The sequence below is a fragment of the Xenopus tropicalis genome, chromosome 2 (assembly GCF_000004195.4).
Source record: "Xenopus tropicalis strain Nigerian chromosome 2, UCB_Xtro_10.0, whole genome shotgun sequence".
In the NCBI taxonomy this organism is placed as follows: domain Eukaryota; kingdom Metazoa; phylum Chordata; class Amphibia; order Anura; family Pipidae; genus Xenopus; species Xenopus tropicalis.
Genome location: NC_030678.2, coordinates 152,761,157 through 152,787,321, shown reverse-complemented (window position 1 = coordinate 152,787,321; position 26,165 = coordinate 152,761,157). Strand labels below are relative to the sequence as shown.

Below are 26,165 nucleotides of genomic sequence, written 5' to 3'. Positions count from 1 at the left end.
CACTGTATTTAAAGTGGTTTTGTCAGGGGAAAACATTTTTTTTTTTACAAAATGCACCGGTTAATAGTGCTCCTTCAGCAGAATCCTGCATTGAAAACCGTTTTTCAAAAGAGCAAACAGATTTTGAAAATTGATGTGAAGCTAGACATCCATAAAAAGTACCAATTAAAGACTAAATTTGTCGCGCACTCGTCGGACACCCAGATCGCCCCCTATGCTACGGGTCTGGGGTGCTGCACCTGGACCACCAAAGCGGTGAATGACCTGCATATCTGTTAACTTCGGAAATTAACTTAAGCTTGTTGGTTGATTAGATGGAGAGAAAAGTCTATGGGAAAGGTTCGGGGCATGGGCACCCAAACTTATTGAAAATTTGGTGAGCACAAGACTTTGTTTTAAGCTCTTTTAGTAAAGTGATTGATTTCCACCAAGAAAAAGAAATGTGCAAATAGACTGTGTTTAATTTGTGTTGGGGAAAACATTAATAGAGTTAGGCTTGGAGCCTCTACATTAACACAATCCATAAAAAGTAGTAAAAGAGGAGAGCACTCAAATGCAGACTCACTGCTGCAAAATTTCTTTATTGCTGACTACCAAAAACACGTTTTGGTCCATACTAAGTGGGGCTTAGTTTCCTGAGTGCCGTGTAACATGGTGATAAACTTAAGTCTCTCTTTACTGCTGTGATGTAAGTTGGAGTGATGTCACCCAGTCTCTTTCCCCCCAGCAGCTGATTAGCAGAACAATGGGAAGATAACAGCTCTCTGACTGCTAAAAATGCTCCTGTGCCCCACCTAGTGGTAGTAGATATGAGAATAGCACTCAACATTAAAACACCCAAGTCCGTCCATGACTCCTCCAGTTATATCAATTGCAGAATTCTGCTAATGCAGTACTATTAACTAAAGTTTCCAGCAAAATAATTCCTTTCATTGTTTTTACAGTAGAACGTTATGCATATGTACTTCCATTTTTTCCTGAGGCTTTTTTCCCCCCTAAAAACATAATAACATAAGAGTAATTGTAGTAATTTGTTGATTGGGTGCGATTGGGAACTAGGGTATTTCAGTGGCCTAGCCAGTAAATCACCTGCTACGACCAGGGCCAGTACTACAAATTTACCGGCAATAAATACATTGGTAAATGTGTAACTCCCCTAATATTCCTGCCTCCTTGCCCACTTGCATTTAAATAGCTCCATACTGCACTAACCCTAAGCGCCAATAAAGCTGGCCATACACACACCGAGGATATCGTACGAAACCTCGTTTTGTACGACATTCGGTGCGTGTATGGCAAGTAGGTGAGTGAACTGATATCGCAGGAAGCTGCTATCGGTCGACTCACCGATCGGGCGGGTTAAAAGATTTTGATCGGGCGCCATAGAAGCGCCTGACCAAAATCTGCCTTCAGGGCTGAATCGGCAGAAGGAGGTAGAAATCCTATTGTTTCTACCGCCTTACCTGCCGTTTCAGCCCTGAACGTTAGTGGCCGATTGAATGATTTCGTGTGACCATCAGTCGCAACGAAAGATCGTAAATCGCCACGTGGGTGGCCACCTTAAGAAGCGCCAGTAAATGTGGCTATGCTATTGGTAATCATACTGTGTCCTGTTCTAAAGTTCTACCAGTTGTTTTAGAATTAAAAGAATAGCAAAAGAATAGCATTGGCACACTTGGTATCCAACGTAAAACTCAAGCCCAAAAGCAAAGCCTGAGAAAATGATTTTATAATCTTGGTTACTGTGTGGGACATCCAGCAGTTACCGACAATGCCCTCACGCAGCTAGGGCTGTGATAGGTCCCATTAAATCATTTAATTGGCCAGATATAATTATTCAGTTATAGCTTGTATTACATTAATCTTGTTTGTAATCACAGTGACTAAACTGATATTGCCTGACACCACACGGCTACCCTACAAAAATGCATGCGTTCCAACCCTCTGAGTGAGCCTTTAGAGCCTGCGTTCCAACCCTCTGTGTGAGCCTTTAGCGCATGCGTATAGTGATTATGTGGGAAGGCTCGCCGAGAGAACATCAGTTCTGCGCCTGCGTGTGTCATCTGGTTGAAGTTTTCGCGCGCAAGAACCTCTGGATTTTGGAGCGGGAAGCGCAATAACATACCGGGGTCTGTGCGGAGCTGCATCATGAGTTTGTGGGTTGATAAGTATCGGCCGAGTTCCCTCTCCAAACTCGATTACCACAAAGAACAAGCTGTGCAGCTCCGTAATCTGGTGAGTGGGCCTCTTCTTGTTAAGACACTGAGGTTAAGAAGTTCCCATAAGCAACAGGGCAGCAGTAGGCTAGTCAGTGTTTTAATGTGGAGATACTTAAGGTTAAATATGTTTAATGGCTGAGTTGTACTCTTGCAAATATTTGGGGTGCTGGGAAGTTAAATATGTGGTATCTTCACCCAGGGGAACGCATGAGTTAAGCACATTTATCCAATAGCTGCACCTACGGGTGCCCTGAAGCACCAAAAGCAGCTGGGATGCTGCATGTTGCATCTTAACACTTTATTATTAACATTTATTTATAAAGTGCCTACATATTCCGTTGCTTAGTGGGTTTTCCTTATAAAAAAAAAAAAAAGTTGGAATTGTTTATAAAGTATTCCTAGAAAGACATCTTGTTTGTGCCCTGTATAGGTACAATGTGGAGACTTTCCTCATCTGCTTGTCTTTGGGCCGTCTGGAGCGGGAAAAAAGACAAGAATCATGTGCTTGTTGAGAGAATTATACGGCGCAGGAGTAGAGAAGCTTCGAATTGAGCATCAGACTATCACAGTAAGTCATCAGGGAATATTTAGTGTCACTTACCAGTGATGGTTGTATAATACCTCCGGACTGGCAACGAATGAATGACTTAAAGGAGAACTAAACTTTAAAAATGAATAAATGCCATATTTTATAGACTGATCATACTGCACCAACCTAAAGGTTCAGCATCTCAACAGCAGGACTTCAAAATTGTCACTGGAGCTCCCCATCTTGGAAAGTGTCTGCGACACTCACATGCGCAGTGTGCCCTGGGCTGCTGTTGGGAAGCTAAGCCTAGGGGTTGTTACAAATGATCAAACAGAAAATGAGGTTGAGCTGTTATATAAACTGGAGCTACGTGGATGGTTTCTAAATTACCATGTAGTAATTATTTGAATTTATTAATAATCAGCCTTATATAGTGTATATATACACATCTGTGAGTTGGCCCCTAAGCTCAGGTAAGTGACAGCAGCACAGAGCATGTGCAGTGAATTGGCAGAAAAGATGGGGGGCTACTGGGGCATCTTTGGGGGCACAGATCTTCCCTGCTAAAGGGCTGTGGTTGACTTTGGTTGGTACAGGAGCCCAAAATATAATGTCCTACATTTATAGCCTACTTCAGTTAGGCTTTAGTTCTCCTTTTAGTTGGCTATACCCAGGCTGACCCATACAGAACTTCCAGGGGAGGGAGAGATAATATATGGGGACCACCTAAGCAATCAGAATTGCAGGAAGTAAAGAGGAGCTGTGGGCCAAGACAGATAATCCTCTATCCACCATGATCCCCCAATTATCTGACTGCTGCTGGGAGGGGGGTGATATCACTACAACTTGCAACGTAGCAGTAAAGTGTGACTGAAGTTTATCAGAGCACAGGGCACATGACTGTGGCACCCTGGGAAATGAAGAATATGGCTAGCCTTATGTAAAATTTAAAAATTAATTATAAAAATTTTTTTTTTTTTTTTTTGAAAAACATATTACAATTCAGGATTCTGCTGGAGAAGCTCTATTAACTGATGCCTGACAGTATTCCTTTTATGCTTCCTCTCCCTGCAACATTGACAAAGTGTGTGGTTGAAAAATTGTCAACCAGAAGTTGTATTTTGACCATTACATATGTCTTTATATTGAGTCATTAGATTTTATATTTTATTTCTTAGTACTGAAATCACCTATTTACAGATAAACCTATATTTCAGTGCGTGGACCTCTTTTATATATAGTTCATAACTCTATTCTAACAAATTTTTAATTTATTTGAACAGACCCCATCTAAAAAGAAAATTGAAATTAGCACTATAGCAAGCAATTATCACCTGGAAGTGAATCCAAGGTACGGCATTGCAGTTTACTTTAAGCATTCTTCTCATGTTTCATGTTATGTATCATTTTTTGAAGCTGATCGCCCCTTTAACAATTAGCAGGATGTAGACAGATATATTTGAGAGATCCTCCATTTCCTTATTGTTTATTTTAATCGTTTTGCCTGTGTCCAGTCAGACATCTTAAGGGCAATAGAACACACAGAACACTTCATCGCTTAGGATGGGAAATCCCTCCTGTGGGTGATGTGGTGCCCAACAATACCTGTCTCTTTAGTTGCCACCTGTAAAACACACATTTTCATGCAATGAAGCGCTTTAAAACCCTGCCTAGCCTGGAAATCAGTAAGGAAATTGTGAGGCAAAGTTCATTTGTTTTCATCAAGGCCCTCTTCTGTTCTTTGTCTAGTCTATTCAGGTCCCTCCTAGCCGTGGTCAGCAAACCAGGCTAAGTTTCAAACTAAATAGCTGCTCAGCAAAAATTAACATTATTAAAAAAAACCCTCAACATAAAAAATAAGGCGGTAAATGTATTTTTAATTCTTGTGAATGCCAGAGCTGATGGTTGGTACACATGGTAAATGATTCCTGTATAGGCCCAGGGGTCAAACTAATCTTAGCTGCTTTTATCAACAGGGAAATTTTCAGAAAGGGCATTGGTGATGACAGCTCGTAACGGGATTGTATTGAGACTACTAACCCTTTTCCTTAGAGAAACAATTTTTTTCTTTTTTTTTTCACCAGTGATGCTGGTAACAGTGATCGAGTTGTAATTCAAGAGCTGTTAAAGACAGTTGCGCAGTCTCAACAGCTTGAGACAAGTACTCAAAGAGATTTTAAAGGTAGGTACGTATGAACTGTAATGTACAGTGCTATGTATACAGTAAGTGCAATATAAAGATATCTTCCTGTTTGATAAGCAAATGTTGGCGTTTACACGGGAATGAAACCCGTCCTAATTAATGATCTCTTTGTTGTACTTAGAGTTCATGCATGCATTTAAATACCGCAGCCCCAATACATCCCCACCTTTACCTTTTACGGGCCTATTCCATTTTACATTGCAGTGGATTGTGCATTGATCATGCAGCCATATACACTTTCCTCATGCTGCAGCTCGGTCCTATTCAGCAAAACATTTGAGTTTCAAAAGCCTGTTGAAACCGATGCATGTGAAATTTGATGTGCATTGTTATACTTTTATTTGATAATGCTTTTATATTTATCAGATTTATTTTTTCTCCCTCTGACCATACAGTTATAATCATTGCACCATAAGCTCTTATATCTATCTATCTAGTACAGAGACAAACCTTCGGTATTGCAGCTGGTCTATATCTCAAAATCTAAGGCAGCAGAAGAGAAAGGGGGTTGTTTATACAGAACTCATCTCCCTTTAAATAAAATTGCCCTGTGTTTAGGAGGAGAGCTCAGGGGAAAACAAAGCATTTTCCATTAGTGCTTTATAATAGCATAAAAAAAAAATCAACGTATGGAAGGTGTATATTGCATCTTAATTGTTTTAAATTATTAATAGCTAGAAAAAACTTCTTTAGTTGAATTGTTTCCCATTACTTTATTATACAGTTGTCTTGCTTACTGAAGTTGATAAACTTACTAAAGATGCTCAACACGCCTTGCGAAGAACAATGGAGAAATATATGTCTACATGCAGACTCATTTTGTGTTGTAATTCTACATCCAAAGTAATTGCTCCCATTCGAAGTAGATGTTTGGCTGTGCGTATATGTGCTCCCAGTGTTGATGAGGTAAATATAAAATACATCTACTCCTCTTCCTTTCACCTTTTATAGACTTTACTTAGCATTGTTAACATCTATATTCTACATTTTGGTTTTTTTAGATTTGCACTGTTCTGTTCAGTGTCTGTAAGAAGGAAGGGCTGATTCTTCCTCAGGAACTTGCTCGCAAAATTGCTGAAAAATCTGGTAGAAATCTCAGAAAAGCACTTCTAATGTGTGAGGCGTGTCGAGTACAACAGTGAGTAAAGTTACATTTGTTAGTTTAAAGCAGCAGTTCCTTTAAAGGGTGCAGTAACACTACACATTAACATGGAAAGGGGGTGTTTAATATTTTTAATTAAAAAAACAAAAAATTTAGCTTTTTGTTCAGCAGCTCTCCCGTTTGGAATTTCAGCAGCTGTCTGGTTGTTGGGGTCCAATTTACCCTAGCAACTAAGCAGGGCTTTGAATGGGAAGACAGGGCCTGTATAGAGATTTAAGTAATAAGTACAATAAAATTGTAGCTTCACAGCAGCAAAAGTGTTTTGGCTGCACAGTTTAGTGCCTCCAGCTGAAAACAGCAGAAAGGCAAATAATTTAAAACAGGGAAAATATGGACCAATGTTAGAAAGTTTGTAAGAATGGGACCTTTTATAACACGATAAAGGGTAAATTAAAGGTGAACTACACCTTGAATGCTTTTACACATCTTTCTCTCTCTCTCAGTCGCAGTCTCAACAGCGACTCAAACCCATTGTATGATAACTGTTCTCTGTTGTTCTCTGGTGTAAAAGTAATGTCCCACAGAATGATTAATCGGCCTTAATAGATCTCTGCTACTGTGGGCGACCAATATCTCTCAAAATGCCTTTACACTCGCAACAAAGGGAATCGCTGGTTGAAAGGCCTACTCATCGCTTCTGTTTTCCGAAGTTGCGCACAGTTGCTTGCAGAAGAGGTGCATAGGTCTTTCCACCAGCGATTTCTCTTTACAGGTGAAAAAGCATTTCAGAGAGCTTAGTCACCCATGGTAGCAGAGATCTATCACAGGCACCTAAAGGTAATATCAGGCATGCATTTCATATCTAGACTGAATACTCCTATTTTTCTGGAAAGGTAGTAAGTGCACTTACTAGTGTAATTAACCCTACTTTTAATATGGTGTATGGTACATTTATTTTTAGCTTTGTTGCAGTTTCTTAACAGTGAGAAGTGTTTTGAAATAAGTAGACTGTTTGTATTTTTTTGTTATATTCAGGTACCCCTTTTCTGCAGACCAAGATTTGCCTGAAACAGATTGGGAGGTATATGTTAAAGAGACCGCAAATGCCATTGTAAGCCAACAGACACCGCAAAGGCAAGAGTGTTTTTTTTTTTTTTTTTATTGATCACAAGTAATTACAAAGCCTGTGTTTTTTCTAGGTTTAGGTGGATGAGTGTATTTTCTGTGGAGGTAAGCCTCTAAAACTTAAATGGGAAAGAATGCTTTCTTTATTATCCATTTTTGATATAGTACTGACACAAAGCTACCCAGATGTGGGTAGAAAATACAAGTTCCTTGTAGATAGTGCCCTGGTCAGAATCAAACTTAAGGAGTACTGTCATGGGAAAACATTTTTTTCAAAACACATCAGTTAATAGAGCTTCTCCAGCAAAATCCTGCTTTGAAATCTGTTTTCCAAAAAACAGATTTTTTAATATTTAATTTTGAAATTTTACATGGAGCTTGTCATATTCTTCTTTTCCACAGCCATGTGACCTGTGCTCTGATAAACTTAAGTCACACTTTACTGCTGAGCTGCAAGTTCAAGTGATATCACCCCCGTCCCCAGCAGCCAATCAGCAGAACAATGGGAAGGGAGTAAGAGGGCAGCATCCAGAATAGCACTCAGTAGTAAGAAATCCAAGTCCTGCTTGGGACTCCTCCAGTTACCTGGAAGTATGAGAAACAATAGAATATCTTAAATCAGTTCTGTTGCACAGTGCTGGCTCCTTCTGAAAGCTCAAACTCATGCACTGAGATGGGCACCTACACACCAATATTACAACAAAAAAAAATTTGTTGGTTCAGTTTAATTTAGAAATAAAAAGTACACCATAAAAGTCATGAGTAGAACCGCCATTACTGCAAGGTGACAAAGATTATATATTGTAGGTATTTGCACGCCAGTGGCTGTAGGAAAGACATCTTACATTTTTGCCTGTTTTTCTTAAATTTGCTTAGTAGGGTTTAATATTTTCTTCTCGCTTCTTTTTCCTCCCTAATTTGTGTATGTGTGTATTAGACAACTCTCTTTTGCTAAAGGGCTGGGCAGGGAAGGCACATAGCCGTCCTCCCCCACCTGCAAACTTTGCATTTGCACGTTTGTTAGGGAGTAACAGGAGGCACAGCCCCCATCAGGGGCCAGTACTTAACCGCATGGTGGTAAGGACAGGGCTGTGCTGCATCTCTGCACAGAGCACCAGATTTTCAATGCACCCTGGGGTTGTAAATAACAGCTTGTATTTCACTGTTCCAAAAAAGTTGGTTTCAGAAGCACTTTATGGCCAAGACTAATGGCACACAGGACATTTTGTCCACCATTGCTATCCAGAAATGAAAACAAACAAACAAAAATAGCAGCTGATAAAACAGGGCAGTATTGATCGTCAAAACGCCTGGTGTTCTATAGGTGCAAAACCATTTTATTTTTTCCTGGTAAAAAAGTGGCAATAATAAAATGCAGAGTATTCCTGCCAGTCACCACCTGTTTAGAAGTTTTGCTGAGCTTATGACTAGGGATGCACCAAATCCACTATTTTGGGATTCGGCTAAACCCTGAATCCTTTGTGAAAGATTCAGCCGAATTCCGAACCGAATACTAGTTAGCACATGCAAACTAAGGTATGGAAGGCGTAAAAAGAACCACACTTTTCAATTCCATGTATATGTCACATGATTTTAATGATTCAGTTCTGCCAGGATCATAGATTTGGCCAAATCCCGAACCGAATGCTGCATTCAGTGCATCCCTACTTGTGGTGCACCAGTGTGTGTATCTTTCATTTTGAGGAGATAATTTAATAACTACAGCATCAATCCCATGATTTTTACTGCCTTTACTCTTCACTATTGTCTAACAGTGCAGAATTCATACTTTATATTATGTTAGCTGTTCTGAAACTTATATAACTTTTATATAATTACAATTCTTTTGTATCAGGTTGCTTGAGGTTCGTGGGCGGCTTTATGAGCTTTTGACTCACTGTATCCCACCAGAAATCATAATCAAGGTATGTTACTTAGTTTTGATCTACCTACAACATTAAATATTTTTAGTGTGTACTCATAGTTTTTGTCTGTCTTTAGTCTGATTTGTACTGTATTTACCTTTCAGTGCTTGTTATCAGAGTTGCTAAATAACTGCGATGGACAGCTGAAATGTGACGTGGCGCAGATGGCTGCCTACTACGAACATCGACTGCAACTCGGCAGCAAAGCCATCTATCACCTGGAAGCATTTGTAGCAAAGTTTATGGCCTTGTACAAGAGGTTCATGGAGGATGGGCTAGAAGCTATGATGTTCTAATACACTGTGTATTAGTCTGTCAGGGTCAAGTACTCTGTTTACATATAATGATAAAAACAGAAATTATATTCTGCAGTGTTGTATTTTGTACATAATTTTTGATGTGTAAAAAAAAAAAAAAAAAAATGTACAGTAATAGAACCTTCTTTTGTTTTTGACCCAATGCAGTATAGCTAACTGCAGTAATGAACGGGCAACATCACCATGGAAATGTCCCCTGTCTGTGTCTAATAGGTGGCATCTGCACTATTGGAGTGCTGCCTATAACTGTTTGACCTGTATTCAGCTCTGGGATTTTATTCTGGTGGTTTCCAGCCACAAGCAATTATTGCTGGCAAAATGCTTCTTGTATCCACCTTAAATGAATTTGTCAGATTACATTCCCTCATCTGGTTGTTACAATAGCGCAGTAGTGCATTTGGAGATTTTGTGTGTTTAAAAAAAACTTCATCTGTCCTCTCCTGACTATTGCTTTCCTTTACAGGTTATGTTAAATACAACATACAATATTTATGTGAAAAATATTCATTGTGTGAATCATTCCTTGTACATGTTAAATATTAAATACCTGTTTTGTTAACAACTGTGAAGGGATCATGGCCTCCGTTCAGCATTCTTCCTCCTTTTTAGGGCTGTTGCACGGTGGACAATTTGTTACTCAAGACTGTCTTATTAGTTCTATGGACTTTAATTGAATAAACCAACTTTGAGGTTGTATAAAATAATGGTATACATTTCTAGAGTAAATCAAAATACACAACATAAATATCACCGCTAATGAGCCATGATTGTGAGCATGACAGCATTGCTCTGTAAAGCAATTCCTTCATTTCTTATAGTGAGGGCTAGACAAGGGTCTCAGCTTAACCACTCTTAAGACATAAACATCGGCTCGTTGATGTGGTCCCCGAACCGACTGCCCCATTGCCACGTGTAGAATTTGATTGTTTGGCCCCTGGGCCAAACTATCGAATTCGCCTCCATGCCTCCCTGATATCGCCCACCAGTAGGTGGGGATATCGGGTGAAGATCTGCTCGCTTGGCGACGTCGCCAAGCGAGTGGATCTGCCCGTGTATGGCCAGCTTTAGCCGCTCTAAAGAAACAAACATCAGCTCTGTCAACACTCTTCCAAGTACAGTGGGCCCGGTTACCTTAGATTAAACAGATTTTCCAGGCAGTCCTTTATATCAAGCCACCATTCAAAGATCCTACTTCACCTTGGGACCTCATAGCACTATAGTGTGAGCCATTTAAACCACCCAAGTTGTGCGACATCAGATATCTTACATGGGAGGTGACCTTCCTCCTGGCAGTCTGCTCAGCACAACAGGTTTCCAAACTACAGGCCATATGCTTTAATGAGCCATGATTGTGAGCACGACAGCAGTGCTCTGTAAAGCAATTCCTTCATTTCTTATAGTGAGGGCTAGACATAAGACATAAACATCAGCTCTGTGAACACTTTTCCAGTTGCAGTGGGCCGTTACCTGAGGTTAAGTAGTTTTTCTAGGCTATTCTTCATATCAAAGTAGTGGATGAAGTTCTTGCAAGTTGTCACCATTGCAGCCACCATATTCAATTTGATGATGTCAGACAAATACTTTAGAGCATTTGCAAACTTTAGCCGGAAGCATTAAGTGAAGAGATCAGCACACTGAAGACTGTTTCTGTCTGTTCTTTGATGTACATGCACAATACTTGGATCGGGTTTTGTGCTCAGAATTACGGTCTTGGTTTAACTGGAGAGTGTGGAATGGTAGGAAAGCGACATTGTACAGCTTGGCGATTTTTTTTTTTAACTTGGCAAAGAACGCTGTGCCGCTGGAGAACAGTGCCTTATTAAGAAGAACCTTGAGTGCTTTGACTTTTTTTTTTTTTAGTTCTGCTGTACAGAATCAACCCCTCTTTTCTTGACATTTGCAATACATGTATGAATACCACTTCAGATTTTTTTCTTGTGGAATAAGACTGTCCTTAATTCATGCTGTTTTACAAGAAAACAAATAATTAGTTATAAAATGAAATGCCATTCGCCCCCTATACTTCTGGACAGAACTAGTGGAGTGAAGTATATACAGTAAGGGGCTGCTCGACCTAATTCCAAAAGGTGTGCAATGGATCCTATATTAACAGACTGCACCCCTCTCCAGTGTACCAAATTGATTGGCTGAAGCCGGATACCTAACCAGAATGTACCTTGATCAGATCACTCCAGGGTCCTAGGAATACACTATATTGATATACTAAACTGCTTTCGATCCTGCAATATTGGACTCTGCTTTTGTGGGTTGTAATGTCCCACTTTCTTATATAATCATTTGTTATCGCCCCTGTACTCTGCAAGCTCGGTTTCTTTCTCCCTTCATTAACTTCTTAAATACTCTTTTTCTTTCTTTTTTCCTTTCTTTTTTTCATTAATTGTCCATCTCTACTTTACAGCTTCCTTTTAATTCCTAAAGTTACTCTAGTATGCATACTCCTGTGTTTGTTATGGGAAATTTGATGTTGCCAGTGTACTGGACTTAAATGCTAAAGTTCCTTTTCTTTGGATAGTGTACTACTACTAATGTTTTCAAATCCCTTGGCACCCTAACTTGGAGGTCTTACTTGTAATCACAACCTCCTTTTGTTAATTTAAAATTAAGATCTGAATACCTATTAGTAGTTCCCAAATTCAAATTTCCTCAGCACAATAAAGAGACGTTACTGATCATGCATTCTTCCATCTGGAAGTGCTGAAGCTATATCCGATACAGTGGTCACAACTAAGTGATACCTGGACACAATAAATTAGATTCTGTGCTGCCTGGCCTGTTACATTTTCAAGTTCACCAATGCACATTTCGCTGTCAATCTATCACCTTGATGAAGCAACAACAAAATGTGCATCTGCAAACTCTTTTGGTTAAATTTTAGCCTTTCCTGGTAGGAGGCACCCATTAGATGCTTTCTTGTTCACTCCACTCCTACCAAAGGCTGGTGAAAGTGTTGATATTGACAATATCACAAGTTAGAACGACAAATCCGTTCACCATCACAGGTGTGCATTTTCTGCACAGATAAAACTAGCTTACTCTTCAATATCTTTCCAAGGAAAACCTGCTTAAGAGGAGATTGCTGTAGAGAGAAGCTCAGTAAACTGTGGCTAAAATGAATGCTCAAATGAATGCTGATGGTGACAAAGGTTCAAGCCCTTTGTTATTTGTAAATCAATGATGTGTTCATGTGTTAAGAATATCACTACTTAACCAACTGACCCATACTCCAAATACAGAAATCTGCATCACTGCAAAGGAAATATAGAGGGATATACTTTTTACAGTTGTGGCTATTCCACTTACAGGGCCCGATAATCTGGGCCATTAAGGAAAAACTCTACAGCAGAGGTTCTCAACCTTTTTTAACCTGTGAGCCACATCCAAATGTAAAAAGAGTTGCATTAAAAGTTCCTGGGGGTGCCAAATATGGGCTGTGATTGGCTATTTGGAAGCCCCTATGTGGACTGGCAGCCTACAGGTGGCATTGGCAGTACGCCAGTTTTTTATGCAACCAAAACTTTCCTCCAAGACAGGAATTTAAAAATAAGCACCTGCTTTAAGACCACTGGGAACAACATCCAAGGGGGTTGTTTGTGAACCACCTGTTGGGGATCACTGTTGTAGAGCCTAGACATCAGGAGTCTGCACATAATTTAAAGCAATGCCATTAATCTATACCAGCACAGGTATTAATTTGCTAGGGAGATTTTAGTTGACCTATTAACTGCTTACCCCCTTTATGTCATAAAATCTACCTTACAAAGTACCTTGGTTCCAATTGTTAAAGAATAGCTGATTCCATATAAAATACAAACGCAGATTTAAAAACACAAATGTCAGTTATTTGCCCTGCACATCCATCTCACATACATCTTTAAAGTATTTATTTCACTAGAAAACTAATACAATTTAGATAATAATGGATGTTTTTACATATTGGAGCTGGAAATAGGCCAAAACCCAAAACAACCCTAAACAATATGATTGATGCTCTGCATCATACAGCACATTCTACTGCATTCTACTGGTCCCTAACCATTTAAAAAAAGACAAACTCCTAGCATTGCCATGTTTTTATTTATCTGAAAAAAGTTTTTTAAAACCACTACAGTAAAAAATCTTTATTTTTAATATTATTAAAAAAGACTGTATTAATTTAAACCTAAATATAAAAACACATAAACTAGCTACCAGCAACTAAAAAAATAAATACACTAAGATAAAACACTTGTCTGTAAAAAGATGGTCAGATCTCCCAAAGGTGAATTTTCTCAGCAACCACGCACCAATTGGAATGATCAAAATACGTCTGCACGACATGGAGTTCTGGTACAAATTTTTCTATGAGTTCAATTAGTTCACCCTTTCTGAAGATGTGATAATACCGAAAACACTCCCCTTTACCATGTGATGGGACAAGATGATTCTCACGATCCAGCTGGGCATTGTTTTCCAATTTATCTGCACAAGAACTGGCAGGTTTTGTACTAAGATTTTGGTTCAGGGAACCCTTTCTAGATTGGTCGTTATGAGTGGAAACCATATCTGGTAAGGCAACTTTACTATAGTCCTTGATAACTTCCGTACTACCGATTTGTTCATCACCATTGCCCCTACTGCTCATGTTGTGCAGCGGGAAAAGGAGCGATTCAGTCATTTTTATTACATTTATCTCAAAATTTTGCATAGATTTTGGTAGAAAATCTTCAAGGCGATTTAAAAAACTTCTAGGTTGTGGCTGTTCAGATTTTCTGTTATTGCTCACTCCATCACTGTTCACATCTAAACCTGAATCTAGAGACCTTGATAAAAGTTTGAAACGAAAAATATTTCCAGCTGCCTTGTCACCCCCAAACGAGGCACTTTTAGTCCTCTGCTGTAATTCTTTAGCCATAACCACCTTGCTAGAGTCCTTGTTTGGACTTCTTGATAGATCCACAGATAGTTTCCTAGAGGTGGTGTTGGGTGAAATAGCTTCCAGGTGCCATGGAACAAGTATATCTTGTTTCTCAAATTTTCTTTTTTTCTGCTCCATTGCCCAAACGTAAATCATGATCTGCCCACCAATTTTCAAAATCCTACTCATCTCCCGAATGGCTTGAATGCGACGGTCTTTCGTTGAAAAATGATGGATTACTGTTCAAAAAGAAATCAAACTAGTTATTCCAGTAACACTGCATTATTTGTATAATTATATAAAGTCAGCTGTCCCTTATGTCAAAGATTTTAGTAATTGACCAGTCATTTTCTTCTACATGTAACTCCAAATAGCAAGTGATTTGAACTTGAAAGTGATTGCTTAATGCAGTCACAGACAGGCCGACCTTACAGTCACCCAACTGACTGACCCATTTCCTGATGTAACTAGTCCATGTATCTATGAATTTTGCTGTGGTCTCTCAAATGTGGATAATTAACACCTGTATCCATCTACAGATAAATCATGTAAATCTGAGATACAGAAACATTTTGACCTTACACAGACTCTCATCAGTTTAGGGCTATTTAAGACTACTGCATTGCAGTTTATGATACTTTTGACTTTTGGCTCCAGGCTGACTCTTGATTCTCTGAGACAAAACTAGAACAGCCATTTAACAGCCAGCTACAGGGGTAGTTCAAATTTACTAACTTGCTCTCAAACAGAAATTAATTTTCTTTTAATTTGTCTTAAATTAATACAAACCGGATTCCAAAAAAGTTGGGACACTAAACAAATTGTAAATAAAAACTGAATGCAATGATGTGGAGGTGCCAACTTCTAATAATTTATTCAGAATAGAACATAAATCACGGAACAAAAGTTTAAACTGAGAAAATGTACCATTTTAAGGGAAAAATATGTTGATTCAGAATTTCATGGTGTCAACAAATCCCAAAAAAGTTGGGACAAGTAGCAATAAGAGGCTGGAGCATAACGAAGAGCTGGAAGACCAAATAACACTAATTAGGTCAATTGGCAACATGATTGGGTATAAAAAGAGCTTCTCAGAGTTGCAGTGTCTCTCAGAAGCCAAGATGGGTAGAGGATCACCAATTCCCACAATGTTGCGCAGAAAGATAGTGGAGCAATATCAGAAAGGTGTTACCCAGCGAAAAATTGCAAAGATTTTGCATCTATCATCATCAACTGTGCATAACATCATCTGAAGATTCAGAGAATCTGGAACAATCTCTGTGCGTAAGGGTCAAGGCCGTAAAACCATACTGGATGCCCGTGATCTCCGGGCCCTTAAACGACACTGCACCACAAACAGGAATGCTACTGTAAAGGAAATCACAGAATGGGCTCAGGAATACTTCCAGAAACCATTGTCAGTGAACACAATCCACCGTGCCATCCGCCGTTGCCAGCTGAAACTCTACAGTGCAAAGAATAAGCCATTTCTAAGTAAGATCCACAAGCTCAGGCGTTTTCACTGGGCCAGGGATCATTTAAAATGGAGTGTGGCAAAATGGAAGACTGTTCTGTGGTCACGATTCGAAGTTCTTTTTGGAAATCTGGGACGCTATGTCATCCGGACCAAAGAGGACAAGGACAACAAGGCAGCATCAATGCAGAAAAATATATTCAGGTTCTAGAACAACATATGCTCCCATCCAGACTTCATCTCTTTCAGGGAAGACCCTGCATTTTTCAACAAGATAATGCCAGACCACATTCTGCATTAATCACAACATCATGGCTGCGTAGGAGAAGGATCCGGGTACTGAAATGGCCAGTCTGCAGTCCAGATCTTTCACCTATAGAGAACATTTGGCGCATCATAAAGAGGAAGGTGCGACAAAGAAGGCCCAAGACGATTGAACAGTTAGAGGCCTGTATTAGACAAGAATGGGAGAGCATTCCTATTCCTAAACTTGAGAAACTGGTCTCCTCGGTCCCCAGACGTCTGTTGAGTGTTGTAAGAAGAAGGGGAGATGCCACACAGTGGTGAAAATGGCCTTGTCCCAACTTTTTTGGGATTTGTTGACACCATGAAATTCTGAATCAACATGGCACCTCCACATCATTGCGTTCAGTTTTTATTCACAATTTGTTTAGTGTCCCAACTTTTTTGGAATCCGGTTTGTATTTCAAAATGTCCTTACTTTATTTTTAATCGCTTTTATGCATCAATGTAGCAGCTAAGTAACCCTGGCATTTTTCAGCTGCAGCTACCATATTTACCCATGCACAACAATGGGGACAAATCAGCTTCAACTGCCCATGCTCCTGGCATCCTTACAATGCACTGCCACAAGTAATAATTGAACCAACTGAAATAAAAGTGGACCCAGTAAAGAAACATGTCGGACCCCACTAAGAAGAGAATGTACCGTTGTTTCCTATTCATGTACAAACATCATTACAGGTATTGGATCCCTTATCCAGAATGCTCGGGACTTGGGGTTTTCCGGATAAGGGGTCTTTCCGTAATTCGGATCTCCTACCTTAAGTCTGTTAAAAAAAATAATTTAAACAGTAATTAAACCCAATAGGATTGTTTTGGCTCTACATCTTAGTTGGGATCAAGTACAAGGCACTGTTATATTATTACAGAGAAAAAGGAAACCATTTTTAAAAATGTGAATTATTTGATTAAATTGGAGTCTATATGAGATGGCCTTTCTGTAATTTGGAACTTTCTGGATAACGAGTTTACGGATAAGGGGTTCGACACCTGTAATAAGACCAACAGACCTTAATTACAAAACTTAGAAATGACTTGTTTATAGGGCACTGTATTAAACACTTCCAAATAGATCACATCTACTGAAAACCCACTCTCCAACATCCTGCTTCCTTCATCATAAAAAGCTATTAAATTTGTCTTACATGGCTTATCCTTCATAAAGCCATGCTGATTTCTACTTATATTGCCATCCTCCAGAACATTATCATCAACATGATCTCTTAATAAACCTTCAAATGACTTGCCCAAAACAGATGTCAAACTTTAATTGACAGGCTGAGACCATAATCCCTTTTTAAATACTGGACTTACATCAGCTTTGCTCAAATCCATTGGTTCCATACCTGATGAAAGGAAGTCTCAGAAAATCACAGAAAGTGGCTTGGCTAAAACTGAACAAAGCTCTCTTAAGTACCGAGGGTGTACTCCATCAGACCCTGGTGCTGGGTTCACATTAACTTTAAACGTTTAAGTACCATTCCTGTGTTGGCCACTGACTTTATTGAGGTGAGCCATCTGTGCCCCTATCAAGTGGGCCTTGACAACCCGACTACTCTATTGTACACAATGAAGAAAAGAACTGGTTAAGCATATTTGCTTAACTAAAGTTCACTTTTATATTTGTTTTTTGCATCAAACATAAAAATGATTATGGTCACTAATTCCCAAGCGTTCCACTATTTGCACATTTGCTATACGTTCTGGGTTGTTAGAGAGCACTAGATCCAGCAAAGCGTGACTTTTGGTTCAGTCCTCAACAAGCTGTGCCATAAAATTGTCTTGTAATAAGTTTATAAACTTGTTCTTATTAACTGTCCTGGCAGTATTGCTGCTCCAGTCAATATCTTGGTAATTAAAATTCCCTATTATAAAGACTTTCCCAAAACTAGCGCCTTTTATATTCGCAGGAGTGAAAAAGCTTCCTTATTACAAACCTGAGCATACTATAGTATTCTCCTACCAATAACTTGCCTGATGCTTTCCCCCCCATTACTTCTTCCTTTATATTGGGCGTTAAGGTGACACTTTTAGTTTTATGATTAGATCTTTTCTTTTAGAGCAATAATAACTATTAATTACAAAATCACTGACATTAACCCACCACATTAATAACATATATTGCTGTAAAAAACACTTCACTTCCTCATATAGGAAAGGATACTACTTCCTGTAGGGGGCGAGAACTACTGCTTTGATCTTGCTAATGTTTTTCCTTTTAGCCTCACTTATCTCATACCCTCTCCTGAAAAAAACATTCCCCTCTGCACTGCTCTTCTTTTAAATGGTGCTTTGAACTCGTTCCCCCTTACTTGATGATTTATGTCTCACTGCTTTCCTTTCTTGCACAAATTATTTAATTCAAGCAGTTAATCTTGCAAGCAGTTGTAGCACAGATCTTTACATTGGTGCAGATAAGACAAGCAGACAGGCAAGGGCCACACACAAAGCTGGCCATACGCGCACCGATAATATTGTACGAAACCTCGTTTCGTATGATATTCTGTGCGTGTATGGCAAGTCAGCGAGTCAACCGATATCGCAGGAAGCTGCTGATATCGGTCGACTCGCCGATCGGCCAGGTTGAAAGATTTTGATCGGGTGCCATAGAAGGCGCCTGAGCAAAATCTGCCTTCAGGGCTGAATCGGCAGAAGGAGGTAGAAATCCTATTGTTTCTACCTCCTTATCTGCCGTTTCAGCCCTGAACACTAGTGGCCGATTGAACGATCTTTCGTGCGACCATCGCAAATCGCCACATTTGTGGCCACCTTAAATGGGGTAAAGGAACAATAATAAAAAGAGCAGCATCTAAGCAGTGCAGGAGAAAAGTTGTGTAGTGCAACGGAGGATCGTTATTGTATAGTCACATTCATGAACTTCAAAGGAAGCGGCAGCACTGGGATAACCTGACCATGTATAAACTGACAACACCATTTAACTGGTCTGCCAGATTCTTAATGTCAGTCAAGTATTTCAGTTTCTCCCAGGGGTTGCCCTGATTGACAAGCCCCAAGGGACCATAAAAGTGTGTCGGAGTCCAACACATGCTTAAAGGAGAAGTGACTTAAATCCAATTGACATAGAAAGAGGGCAAATTGAGGAAAATGGTCTAAAGGACATACAGGTACATTTTCATGAAGAATAAAATTCTGGTAAGACATGAGAGGTGTCACTATCTCTTCAAATTCTGTTTAACAAACAGAATCCTCTGCTGTTCATTAACAAGTACAGACAAATAGAGACATATTGTGGATTGTAGGGATGCACCAAATCCAAGATTCAGCCTTTTTCAGCAGGATTTGGATTCGTCCGAATCCATCCCTCTGGACGAACTGAATAAGAATCCTAAAAATCACGTGACTTTTTGTAAACATGGAACGTTGAAAATTTTTTAGCATATGCTAATTAGGATTCGGCTGAATCCTCTACTGGGGGTTTGGCCGAATCCAAAAAAGTGGATTGTGTATGATGTGTTTGGGGGAGCTCTGCAGGGGACATTTCACAAACAAGTTTTAAAGGACAAGGAAAGTCAAAATATATTAAGCACACTATTAAATAGTACTACTATTGCTGTGTAAAAACGCTATATTTCTAGCTTGCCTAATGAAAGATTTACAGAGATACACATACTAGAACCTACATACTTGTTTCAGTGAATGGCGCCACCATCTTTAACAAGGGATGCCCACTCCCCTTCCCTCACTGTCTGTACTGCGCATGCGCCCCCAACATCCTCCCTGCGGCCACCCCCCCGCTTCCTTCTGTGTCTCCCCCACAGCAGCTGCGTTCTTATGTGTATCCACTCGCCTCTTGTCAGCACCCCCGCTCGTGTGCTCCTGTTGTGTATGCAACTCGCCTCCCCCTGCTCGCATCCTCTAGTCGGCTGTATCCAACTCGCCTCTTGTCAGCACAGACCCCCCTTACCCCGCATCCTCTCGTGTCCTGGTGTTGTGTGTCAAACTCGCTTCTTGTCAGCACAGACTTCCCCCCCCCCTCGCATCTCCCCGCTCATGTCCTGGTTTTGTGTGTCAAACCCGCATCTTGTTAGCACAGGCCCCCCTCCGCTTGCTCCGCTTTCCATTTCAGTGAACGGCGCCACCACCGGTTTGTTTCAGTGAAAGGTGCCTCTCCTCCCCAAGCACTTGCCTGCCGCCTGCGTCCACCACCACCACTGCTTGCCACTGCTTGCCTCTTCCCCCACCAGCACCTGCGTCCCAAGCCTAGGGGGAGCACTCCTGTTTGTGCGCATGCGCCGCCTACAGTCCAAGTCGCCAAGTCTGGGAAGGAGTGAAGCATTATGGGAATCTCTACACAGCTCAGCGTTTTCTCTAACTGTTTGGCTTTAGATCTTCTGAATGGGAGAAATATGGGGAGACTTAAGGGCACTATTGAGAGAACTGAAGGTATGCCTGCAGCTTGAGATTAACTCTTTATTAGCCTTTCCTTCTCCTTTAAATGCTACAATTATTTCATTATCCCTAGCAAAGAACTCAATGCATTATATTAGTTTCATCTAGATATTAAATACAGACATAAAATTACCTCCTATGGAAAGGACAGCATCAAAGCAGCCGTTACGATAGGGCAGCCGAAGGCCATCACACACCATTACTTCGTATCCATGACTGCGGGCATCCTCTGCCAATGGTAAGCAATAGTCACATCCCACTTTAAATGCCTCTTTGTTGATGTGAAGATATTTTCCATTTCCACACCCTGGAAGTAAAGATGCATTTATTATCCATTCAAAGTAAAAAAAAAATCGAGATAACTCAGCTCTTGAAGATGGTGCCCCAACATGCAAAAACAGATTTAAATCTCCAAAGAAATGAACAGTAACACCAAAAAATTAATATATTTTAGAGTAATTAAAATATAAAGTACTGTTGACCTGCACTGATAAAACTGATCTGTTTACGTCAGAAACACTACTACTGTGTATATAAACAAACTGCTGTGTAGCCACGGAGGCAACTGAAAAAGGGCTTATTGTACAGGTTATACAGCAGATAAGCTGCATAAAACACCATTGTATTCTACAGATCTTATCAGTCATCTGCTATGTAACCTAGGTCTTTTCTAGTTTGAGTGGCTGCCCCCATGACTACACTACAGCTTATTTATATACTGCTATATAACTATAGTAGCATATCTTAAGCAAACATGCCAGTTTTAACGGCGTAGGGCAACAATACATTATATTTTAGTTACTTTAAAATAATTTTTTGGTGTTACTGTTCCTTTAAAGGAAATGAAAGGGTATAAACTAAGTAAGCTTTATCAGAAAGGTCTATGTAGATACAGCCATAACCACTCTCAGAACTGCTGCTCTGAGTCCTCAATAAAAAGGAAACCACATTACTTTCTTTCTATTCTGTATACATGATTTTCTCTGTCAGACTTCCTTTTCTCAGCAGAATCCTTCAAGGCACAACAGAAGTCTGCTCAGTTTGTGCCTCTCTCCCCCTCCCATTTCCTTCCCCACCTCCCCTCTTTGCTGTAATCTGAGCCCAGATCATAGCATTCACAGTGCACACAAACAAGCCAAGGCACACATACATGTTGGTATATTGGCAGTTAATAAAAACTTAAATAGTTCTATACTATCCTTTATATTCTTTAACTAAAATATCCAGGCTGGGGTGGAAGCCAGAAGCCACAGCAGAACATAGACTCTGCCATGTTCTTATAGAAGTGAGCAGGGTAGCTTGGAGAGAGCCACTCTGCTCCAATACCAAGAGGCAGCATCCTGGAACATACTCCTCCCTTTTCCTACAGGTGATATTGAGCCGCCAGTATTCAAGGATATGGTTTCTCCATACAACTGTCTACCCTGAAGCACAAATATTTGCTAAAGGAAAATACACTTTGTTTCCATCAGAAAACTCAGGGATAATGTTTCATGCAGACAGAATTATTAACAAAGATGCCTTGGAACTAGGAACGTTTGCATTTGGGCTCACCTTTCATTGAACAATGTAGTATGGACCATGCTGACTTCAGTGGTAAAGCAACCCAACACTTATGCTGTTATTTTCATGCCACACCATTATTAAATTTCTTGGCATACATAAGGATTTATCATGGGCCCAATTCCCCACACCCTTCTAGGCTCACGGTGTAATGCAAGCCCTCCCTCACATTGTCACACTGTGGAGTGAAGTATTCTGGGAATTGAAGTCCCTCTGCTTCCCAGAGAATCTGTGCACTACTCTCTGTGGAAAGCAGAGGGACTTCAAGCCCCAGAGTCCATCACTTCACGGTGCAATAAGGTGAGAAAGGGGCTGCTAAAACTGTAAATCTAAGGGGGTGAGAAATGGTATGTTATATGGAAGTTCTGATAGTGTTCATGCACTTTTTTGTTTACATACCTCTTTCTAAGTGAACTTATGTCAAAAGGGGGCTATTTTTGGTTTCACAGAACTACTTTAGCACAACTTCAATATTAGAACAGATAAAGAATGACTATATAGAAAAAAGTGTTACCTATATCAGCAATTAGGCTTGCAGGCTCCTGAGCTAGAAGGAATTCTTGGACTTTGGGCCAGGCTTTGTATCGTTTGTCACTGAAGTAAGGCGCAATCTTCTCATAAACACTGTGGACATGCTCTCTTTCCAGGCGATTTGCCTCTCTTTCCATCACTCGTCCTACTACGTCAGTTTTCGGCTCACATCGCCTGGAGGGACGTACAGAAATAATATTTTACTTACAATAGCAGACAGCAAAGCTGCCCAGGGACACAGCACAGGGAAATCCTGAAATGGAAATAATAATATGTCCTGAAAGTGAACTCTTCATCAATAAAACAAACCTGGCAGGGTAAGTGACACATTTGCTACTAAATATGATTTCTTGCTTTTGTAGTTTCTTATAGTGATACTGGCATTAACTCCACAAGACTTTTGTGCTAGGGCGGACCATGTGGGTTTCTGATTCTTGCAGTTCCCTCCGGGTAGGTGTCTAAATGGATATCACTTTGCTTATGGCAAGTGGTGTGCCATGCCATGTTCCTGAGTGGTGCCTGCCAGTTATCAGAAGCATCACTGGCAATACTTGTTATCATTCCCTTTGACAGTTAAGGTGGCCATACATGTGCAGATTTAAATGACCAATTTGGGTAATTTAGACCAATTCGGAAGCTTATCGACACATATAAGGGGCTCTCCGATGGTCCTACCCAACTGATATCTGGCAGAAAATCAGCCAGATGTGGATCGGCAGGTTTGATTTTTTATTCCCTTTATTGTAACTCGGTCATTTGGCCCTAGGGCCAAACAAGCAGATCTTATAGTGTACCAAAACCTTTAGGCTAATGGCACACTTACTCAAAAGGGGGCATTTATGATCGCAAGAACATTTGAATTCATGCAAATTTGCCTGCAGTCCGTACTGTGTAAAACCCCATTCATTAAATTACTTGCGTAAAAATGTGCTCCTTTATAAAGCAGCGTTTAGCCACTGCCTTCGCCAACTGATGAAGGGGAACCCTGGAGCTATCCCCCACATCCAACCAGACCATTCAGTGCAACTGTGTCTGATTTACTTTAAAAAGGCAAGCAGAAATGCATTCATTTTGACGCAACACCAGCAATTATATCAGATACAATGTCCCATGGCAAGCACGATACTGGAATTCTGTGGAAAAAAACATGGAAAATGTGCTCTAAATTCATTAATGCACCCTTCTGTGATTTGTCCACCAAAGGAGAAAATGCAGACCCTTCCCAATATCAGACTGAAGAAAATTTACTTTTTTTGTAAACAGCAGAGACTCACATAGATATACAGACTGATTGTCTCCAGTTGGGTTGAACACAATGGCCTTAAGGTCCCCATACACGTTGAGATTCACGCGAGATCGCCAAGCGAGCGTATCTTCACCCGATATCCCCACCTACGGGTGAGCAATATCGGGGAGCGTGTAGACTATAATTCGATTGTTTGGCCCTGGGGCCAAACGATTGAATTATATTGGCAGCAATGGGGCAGTTGGTTCGTTGATGCGGTCCCCGATCCGACTGAATTTTCTAACCTGGCTGATCGATATCTGCCCAATTTCAGGCCAGATATCGGTCGGGCAGGTCCAAGGGACTGATATCGGCAGCTACTATCGGCCCGTGTATGGGGACCTTTATGTGGAAGGAGACAGTCAGCCAATCCTATTGTTTCCGATTGAATTGTGTGTAATCACCAGATGGAGCAGAACTGGAGTTGTATTTCCTAGCAGTAATCCAACCAGTCATCTCTGCTGATTATTTGGATCAGTACAATTTGCTTATTCACTTTACAGAAAGATTGTAATCTGACTATACAGGACAGGGTCAGCTGCCTGACTAGATCACACCAAACACATATCTGTGTATGGCAGACAGTCTAATCCGATGTGCTGTTAGATGCTACTCCATCAGTAAGTCAGCAAGGAAAGGATATACTGTGATGCTGCAAGTGCTTGGATCCATGCAATGGGGGCGCTATAATCTGGCAATCTAGACCAACAGAACCGGCTCATGACTGGACAGAATCAGTCGCCAGGGTGCGTAATGCCCTAGGCTTCATCGTATATTTGTGGTACAAGCCAATTATATGGTTATTAGAACTATACCCCAATCATAAAGCTCCCAGCAGTGCAACTGTACATACTGTATGCTCCCAACAGCACAGGTTGATCAATTACTCACTGGCCTGAGGGCAGGCAGCAACCTCCCTGCCTTCCTGACTGACAGGGGCACTCTGCTTGTAGGATAATTATGTAAGTAATGCAAATTACATAAATTAAATAAGTTAACTATTTAGACCATTACAAATGCCATTGTTTAACAGGGGGCAACTATTAAGAAAATTGGACTGTCACTTTAAAATAAATTTAGGTTACTTTCCATTTAATTTAAGGTCAGTGTGTGAAAGTGCAAATAACTCAACCAGCAGTGCAATACACCAATAACCATACCCTGAGTATAGGAGATACCCCTAACTTGCACACTCACTCACATATACACTCACACACATTATTATTATTATTATTATTTTTTATTATTATTATTATTATTAATAACATGTATTTATAAAAGGCCAACATATTCCGCAGCGCTGTACAATAAGTGGGTTACATACATTGGGCATACAGAGTAACATATAAAGCAATCAGTAACCGATACAAGAGGTGAAGAGAGCCCTGCCCAAAAGAGCTTACAATCTACAAGTACACACTCATACACACTCACATACACACACACACACACACACACACCATACACACTCACTCACTCACTCACATACACACACACACAACATATAAAGTAATCAATAACCGATACAAGAGGGGAAGAGAGCCCTGCCCAAAAGAGCTTACAATCTACAAGTACACACTCATACACATACATACTCACATACACACTCACTCACTCACATGCACACTCACTCACATGCACACTCACTCAAGAGAATCACTCTTGTCCCAGGCTGTAGTTCTGTGCAAGGGGCAGGGAGTAGGAGTAATGCACATACACACTTGCCCTCACTCCATTGTTCCACGTACACGTCCCCCAGCCCTAAGCTCCTGAGCCGGTCGGATTGTCTCTGCTGTACTTACCTCCCAGCCCGGCACAACCAGCTCCCATCTAAGTACCAGCGCTGTCTGAGCCTGGAGATTTGCGTAAGAAGATAACAGCCGCCGGCCCCAAGCGCACAATCGACTCGCTGTCTCCTGAGACAGAGCGGAAGGAACTGATTGGAAGCCGTGAAACAAAAAACCTGAGGGAAGATCGCTGGAGAGGCGTGGTCGGTATCCTGGCAACCGGGAAAGGAAGCTGCGGGCGGGGGAGGTGGAGGGTTTGTTGTGTTTGTGCTGGAGAGGTGCGCTGTTTGGGCGCTCTGTGCGCCAGGTGTCTAGCCATAGCTTTGCACAGTGCAGTGTACCAGGGTAACGCAGTAACATGCCTGCCTGAGGTAGAACGGTTTTAAGGAGGGGAAGATTGTGAGGAAGATAAAAGTGAATGAAATAAAGGGAAAGTGGGATGTTCCGCCTCAGGCACACTCACACTGCTAGGGATGC

The 26,165-nt window shown here is 40.6% G+C and overlaps 2 protein-coding genes across 2 annotated transcripts; one reads left to right on the top strand and one right to left on the bottom strand.

Moving 5' to 3' along the window:
* Positions 1-2,003: 2,003 nt before the first annotated feature.
* rfc3 (replication factor C subunit 3) lies at positions 2,004-9,985 on the top strand. The gene is made up of 9 exons (XM_002934033.5): positions 2,004-2,235; positions 2,650-2,787; positions 4,032-4,099; positions 4,833-4,930; positions 5,676-5,857; positions 5,953-6,089; positions 7,089-7,187; positions 9,034-9,103; positions 9,208-9,985. The coding sequence occupies exons 1-9, from the start codon at positions 2,149-2,151 to the stop codon at positions 9,397-9,399; spliced, it is 1,071 nt and encodes a 356-aa protein (XP_002934079.1). The 5' UTR covers positions 2,004-2,148; the 3' UTR covers positions 9,400-9,985.
* Positions 9,986-13,496: 3,511 nt separating this feature from the next.
* trmt9b (tRNA methyltransferase 9B (putative)) lies at positions 13,497-25,753 on the bottom strand. Its single transcript, NM_001015913.2, has 4 exons — positions 25,704-25,753; positions 22,600-22,790; positions 20,656-20,829; positions 13,497-14,574 (listed from the first exon to the last, which is right to left on the bottom strand). Exons 2-4 carry the CDS (start codon positions 22,751-22,753, stop codon positions 13,685-13,687), a joined length of 1,218 nt encoding a protein of 405 aa, NP_001015913.1. The 5' UTR covers positions 22,754-22,790; positions 25,704-25,753; the 3' UTR covers positions 13,497-13,684.
* Between the last annotated feature and the right edge of the window lie 412 nt (positions 25,754-26,165).